The sequence below is a fragment of the Malaclemys terrapin genome, chromosome 12 (assembly GCF_027887155.1).
Source record: "Malaclemys terrapin pileata isolate rMalTer1 chromosome 12, rMalTer1.hap1, whole genome shotgun sequence".
In the NCBI taxonomy this organism is placed as follows: domain Eukaryota; kingdom Metazoa; phylum Chordata; order Testudines; family Emydidae; genus Malaclemys; species Malaclemys terrapin.
Window position 1 is genome coordinate 44,786,289 of NC_071516.1, and position 6,375 is coordinate 44,792,663.

At 50.5% G+C, this 6,375-nt stretch overlaps 1 protein-coding gene across 1 annotated transcript; it reads left to right on the top strand.

The window, feature by feature from the left end:
• Positions 1-4,513, top strand: LOC128846867 (olfactory receptor 10S1-like). Its single transcript, XM_054046122.1, has 2 exons — positions 1-912; positions 4,487-4,513. The coding sequence occupies exons 1-2, from the start codon at positions 1-3 to the stop codon at positions 4,511-4,513; spliced, it is 939 nt and encodes a 312-aa protein (XP_053902097.1).
• The last annotated feature ends 1,862 nt before the right edge of the window (positions 4,514-6,375 follow it).

A 6,375-nucleotide genomic window follows, 5' to 3' on the forward strand; every position in this document is an offset into this window, starting at 1 on the left:
ATGAAGCCAGGAAACCAAACGCCGGTGACAGAATTCATCCTGGAGGGACTCCCAAACACCAGGGAGCTTCCCTCTCTCTTCTTCCTCCTCTTCCTCCTCCTCTACCTGCTCACCCTGCTGGGCAACGCCCTCACCCTGCTGACTGTGCTCTGCGATCCTCGACTCCACGCCCTGCCCATGTACTGCTTCCTCGGCCACCTTTCCTTCCTTGACGCCTGCCTCTCCTCTGTCACTGTGCCCAAGATCCTGGCTGGCTTGGTGGGGCCCAGTGGCAGGGCCATCTCCTTCGGCGGCTGCGTGGCGCAGCTCTACGCCTTCCATTTCCTGTGCAGCACCGAGTGCTTCCTCTATACGGTAATGGCCTATGACCGCTTCCTGGCCATCTGCCACCCCCTGCGTTACAGCGTGGTGATGAGCAGAAAGACCTGCCTGTGGCTGGCCGCTGGCACCTGGCTCACTGGCTCAATCCATGCCGCGGTCCAGGCCTTCCTGACCTTTCGCCTGCCCTACTGTGGCCCCAACCAGGTGGAATATTTTGTCTGCGACATCCCTGCTGTGCTGAAGCTGGCCTGTGCCGACACAGCCACCAACCAAGTCGTCATTCTGGCCAACATTGGGGCGGTGGCGGCCGGCTGCTTCCTGCTCATCTGCGTTTCTTATGCCTACATAGCCTCTGCCCTCCTGAAGATCCGCATGGCCCAAGGGAGGCAGCGGTCGTTCTCCACCTGCAGTGCCCACCTCACCCTGGTGCTGCTGTACTATGGGCCCCCAGTCTTCATATACCTGCATCCCTCTTCGAGTCAAGCATCCGACGGGGTAGTGGCTGTATTCTATACTGCAGTCACCCCTCTGCTGAACCCCTTTATATACACCCTGAGGAACGAGGAGATGAAAAAGGCCTTGAGGAAACTGGTTTGTGGACAAATACTTTCTCTGCATACATAAGATAGACCCAAATCCTGAGAGACTTGCAAAGAAACTTAAGGACACAAGATGCCCATCTTCCATGGGTGCAGCATTCTCTTAGAGCCTTATGGTAGCCCAGCCAACATTTCTCTTCTATCTGGCCACTTTGATAGGTTGTCTTCTTCAGTGCCATTCATTCCCTGAGGCTAGCAAAAGCTCTCCAGTCAGCACCTAGATTATTGTTCACAGTCTGAGCTCGATGGTGGCAGTTTTTCAAGGTGGAGGAGTCAATGAGGAGGTGTCTCAGGCTCCTGAACTCTCCCAGTGGGGGACTCGGCTGAGTTTCCCTGTAACAACAGTGTAACTGGTGAGGATCTAATCGTCTGGCAATCACAGCCCCGGGGCTTCCCCACCAGCCAATTTAGGGGCTATAACTCCTCAGAGAAAGCAGGTCAGTTCAAACTATTCACTGACCCATCCAGCCAGTCCACCCTGCTGTGTCGTATGTGCGTGGAGATGGACTAGTCCAGCGGCTAGCACTCTGCTGGGATTGACATAGCCATGGAAATTAACTATCCCAAATCTCTGTTATTGCAGAATTAAGGGTGCCCAGTGCAGGGCGAGTGGCTGTACTGAATTCTGCATTAATCAACTTTTTGGACAGTTAATGTTGTTTTCCTGCCTCCCTTGGGGTTGTTGGGGGGCTAAATCCATGACAGATTTGCGAGTTGCTCAGACACGTCATCAATGGGGCGAGGTTAGTGAGATCAACTCAGCACAGCTTTGCTGTATGCTGAATAAAGGGACCTGAGTGATGAGATCTGGAGTAGAAGTGAGTCGGGGCGGCTCTAGTTTTTTTGTCGCCCCAAGCACGGCAGGCAGGCTGCCTTCGGCAGCATGCCTGTGGGAGATCTGCTGATCCCGCAGCTTCAGCATACCCACCGCCGAATCCGCGGGACCGGTGGACCTCCCACAGGCATGCCACCGAAGGCTGCTTGACTGCCACCCTCGCAGGGACTGACAGGGCGCCCTCCGTGGCTTGCTGCCCCAGGCACGCGCTTGGAGTGCTGTTGCCTGGAGCCGCCGCTGAAGTGAGTTTCCCCAGGGAATTGGATTAAGTGCTCTCCCAGACTGGTGCATGGAACCGGCCCTGCTCCCAGAGCTGGATCAGCCAAGTGGAATAGGCCTTGGAGGGAATCCCAACAAACAGAGACCCTGGTTTTATTGCTCATTACATTTCAGTTGTATCTGGAAAATAGCAATAATAAAACTCCAGCTCATTGAAATCAATGGGAGGATCTGGGCCAAAGTTCTTTGTATTTAGCTGTGACACTCGGGTTCCCTCTACCAACAGAAGTTGCCCCAATGAAAGGTGTTCTCTGACCCACCTTTTCTCTCTCAGATCCTGGGACCACCACGGCTACAGATCTAATCTATCGATCGAACTACCTTATTTCATCTCACTCAGATAAGAGTATTGAAAACTAGTTATAATAATGATTGCAGCACATTTTTTCCCTGTGGAATCCTGTCTTATATTTATTGGATGCTGAGTGTTAATAAAAACTGATACTTTTTTTCAATAGAAAGCCTGTCCAATACTTGAAACAGTATTTGCAGTTGCTGCCTGATCCTTTGTAATGATTAATCATAGCTGGATTGATTGCCAATCCTGAGGATTTTTCACCCAAAGACTTCAAACTGCTTGGAAAATGTGAGCTAAATAACCCACCTGTGAGGTGCCTCATTGACTGCTGAAGGGTAGCCACCTCTGGGGTGGGATGCTGTGGCTGTTTTATAGTGCACTATAACCGTGCATTATAGTAGAGGAAGAAGAGCCCTGTACCAAGTTCAAACCAAGAAAGTGAACTGAAGAAGGCAGAATGAGACGAACTGAGTGTGAGTTTGGGCTGGACACCAGCTCTAAGGAAAAGCGACAAGGCCACTAGTAGCAGAGGGTGGGTTTCAAGTTTAACCCAAAAGAGGGAAGTTCCCAATGCATCATGCCCCCTAGCACCACACTGCAGCGACTGCGAGGGGACAGCACCCCCTACTGAACCTCCCACCTCGCTCCCTGCAGCACACCGTCACACTGGGACTCAGAGCCGTTCCTCAGCAGGGTCAGCGCCAGGCGCGAGAAGGGAGTTCAGCGTCACTGCCCCATTTGACACTTGGCATCACCGACAAGCAATACAACATGGCTGGGAGCTGGTACCCAATGTCTCAATGTCTCCACTAGGTATGTGCCCCAGGAGTGGGGTGGGCCACTGCCAGATACTTTTACTGAGCCAATCGAATAGCCCCGTTGTGCTAATGACCCTCAGCCATTAGTGGACTGGAGACAGTGCCCCATATACCATTCCCATATTCAATGGCTTGGGGCCAGATTGGAGCTGGGGTGGCACCCTTAATGGGGAAAGGCCCCATATCCTATTCCTAACCCCTTGAGCCAGCTAGTCCCCTTGGCATTGGGCCAGATCAGAGCCAACTGCCCCTAGAGTGGAGAAGCCCCATATCCCATTCCCCCCACCACCACCCGAGTTAGCCCGTTCCCCTGCTCTAGGACTGGATTGGAGCTGATGCCTCCAAGAAGGGAAAGGCCCCATATCCCATTTCCTGACCACCCACGAGCCATCTGGCTGTCACAGGGTGTTTAACTGTGATGTGCCACTCTGTGCTTGTCTTTAGCGTCCGTTTGTGAGGGACTGTTGCTGAGAAATTCTCCATGGACCCCGGGTCCATTTCGTTAGCCGGAGTAAATCAACAGAGACCCACTGAACTCGACTGGCCTCAGGCTGATTTAGCCCAGGCAGGGATCTGGCATTAGATGTGTGCTTCTGCTTCTTACATCGTAATTGTTCTCCAGGGACTTTTGGCCTTGGCTGAGCTCCCCTCTGCACACAGCTGGGTTTCCTTTACCTACAATTCCCTGCTCTTTCCAAACATACACTCGCTGTTTGCCAACCTCTCGTGCTGGGCTAACAAGCCCCATGGGGGCATTCATTCAAAGCTCTCCCTAGTTAGCCCTGGAGATTACACACTTTGCAAGCAGGGAGCAAAGGCAACAATTAAAAAGTCATGGCAGGGAGGAACTGCAAGTTTTTTAACAAGCCACAAGGGGCACCAGAAATTACACGGTAACATTTTGGCCAAGCAACAGGAAAATACAGTGTACAGATCCTTAAAACTCTAGTTACAGCTGTGCAGCTGTGTGGATCTGTCTGCTTCCCAGCCAGCGGCGGGCCAGAGGCTTAGCAGCTGTATTTTGGCTACTCTGATTTACACCAGCTGGGGATCTGGCATCGCTGAGTTTATTGTAACAACACCAATTCACCCAGCTACAGGTCTGGCCCATTGACTCCGATGGTGCTATGGCCGATTTCCAGCCACTGGTCATCTGGCCCCTGTCTATTCTGGGCCCTTAATTCTAAATTACCTGTTCTGTTCATTCCTTCTGGGGCACCTGGCATTGCCACTGTGAGACGATAGGATACTGGGCTAGGTGGACCTTGGTCTGACCCAGTATGGCCGTTCTTATGTTCTTATGTGCTTTTTATAAAGACAAAACTGTTCTGTGTAGAAGGAGAAAGTGTCTCACACAAAATAAGAACCAGATGAGAGGTGACAGACTGTCTATTTTTACTATTGCTGCAGTTACCTGGGTTACATTCCTTAGGGCAGTGGTTCTCAGCCAGAGGTACACGGGGGTATGCAGAGATCTTCCGGGGGGTACATCAACTCATCTAGATACTTGGCTAGTTTTACAACTGGCGACATAAAAAGCACTAGGGAAGTCAGTGCAAACTAAAATTTCATACAATGACTTGTTGATACTGCTCAGTACACTATTTATATTCCATTTGATTTGTTTTATGGATAAAAATGAGAAAGTCGGCCATTTTCCAGCAACACTTGTGTGTTTTTATGTCTGATTTTGTAAGCAAGTAGTTTTTAAATGAGGTGAATCTTGGGGGTACACAAGACAAATCAGACTCCTGACAGGGGTACAGTAATTTGGAAAGGTGGAGAGCCACTGCCTTAGGGCTTTATGCGGTTACTTATCACCATACTCTCAGCTCCTCCCATATAAAAAAATGGGAGGGATGATACTAAATGAGAACAAGGACACTGCTGATAGGAGCCAGGTTTTGCCTTAAGAAAGCAGGCCACTAATAACAATGAGACTCATGTCTTAGATCTCCCAGGCTCTGGCCTTGTGTTTTAACCACAAGGTTGCTATTAGTATCCCATCCACTCTGGACAAAGTTGAACAACAGGATGCAATTCCTTTCCCCTAGGTTAGTTTTATATGATGAATTATAGGGACTGACTATCAGTGGGGAGCTGTGTTAGTCTGTATCCACAAAACCAATGAGGAGGCCATGCATCTGAAGAAATGGGTTTTTTATCCATGAAAGCTTATGCCCAAATAAATCTGTTAGTCTTTAAGGTGCCACCGGACTCCTCATTGTTTTTATAGGGACTGACACCCACTGAAACAGGGAGTTTAAGGCCAGAAGGGACCCTTCGATCATCTGGCCTCGTTGCCCATATCACACAGGCTGGAGAATTTCTCTCAGTTGCCCCTGTATTCATCTCAATAAATCGTGTATGGCTAAAATATCTTCCTGAAGAGCCTCCAGTCTGGATCTGAAGACTTCAAGAGATGGGAAATCCACCACTTCCTTTGACAGTTGAGTCCAATAGTTAATTGCCCTCACTGTTAAAACAAAACAACACTGTAGGTCTTATTTCTGGGCTTGGAAGTATAAGATTTTTATTGGTAAATGTCGGTAAACATCAGTTTCCCAGTGCACACACACAAACCGACAAAAAAAATATTTCTATCCATAAAAACTGAAATTTGCCGATAGGTAAAAGTAAGGAAAATTCTGCTTGAGAACTTACTATAGTTTAATTTAAGGATATTGACCTTTTATATTTTCACATGAGATGTTGACCCTCCCACTACTACTTTTGTACAAATAGATAAAATGCTTTAAAATAATCATGGACAGCCTGATGATTTTCATACCTGGCCCTGCTTACAACATATTTGCTGTAAAGACCTTCACCCCAAGCAGGGCTGGTGCGCCAGCCCCTCCCCAGCTAACCACGCCCCTTCCCCCCGTGGCAGCTAACCACGCCCACCCGCCCCTCCCACCAGAGGAGCCCCCCCCACGGCAGCTAACCCTGCCTGGGGAGCCCGCCCCAGCTCACCTCCGCTCTGCCTCCTCCGCCACTCTAATTCTCCTCCCCTCCCAGGCTTGCGGCGCCGATTGGAGGAGACTTAGAGCGGGGGCTGTGTGCTCAGCGGAGGAGGCAGAGTGGAGGTGATCTGGGGCGGGGAGTGGTTACCCTGTGCGCCCCCCCCCCCCGTTACTGCTGGCGGCCCTCCCTGCGCCCCCCCACCTCAGCTCACCTCCACTCCACCTCCTCGCCTGAGCGGGCTTTTAGGAGCCCTCAACC

Coding starts and splice junctions, on each gene's coding strand:
- LOC128846867 (XM_054046122.1), top strand. CDS start 1: ATGAAGCCAGGAAACCAAACGCCGGTGACAGAATTCATCCTGGAGGGA. Junction 913..4,486: donor AAAAGGCCTTGAGGAAACTG/GTTTGTGGACAA, acceptor TGTTCTGTGTAG/AAGGAGAAAGTGTCTCACAC.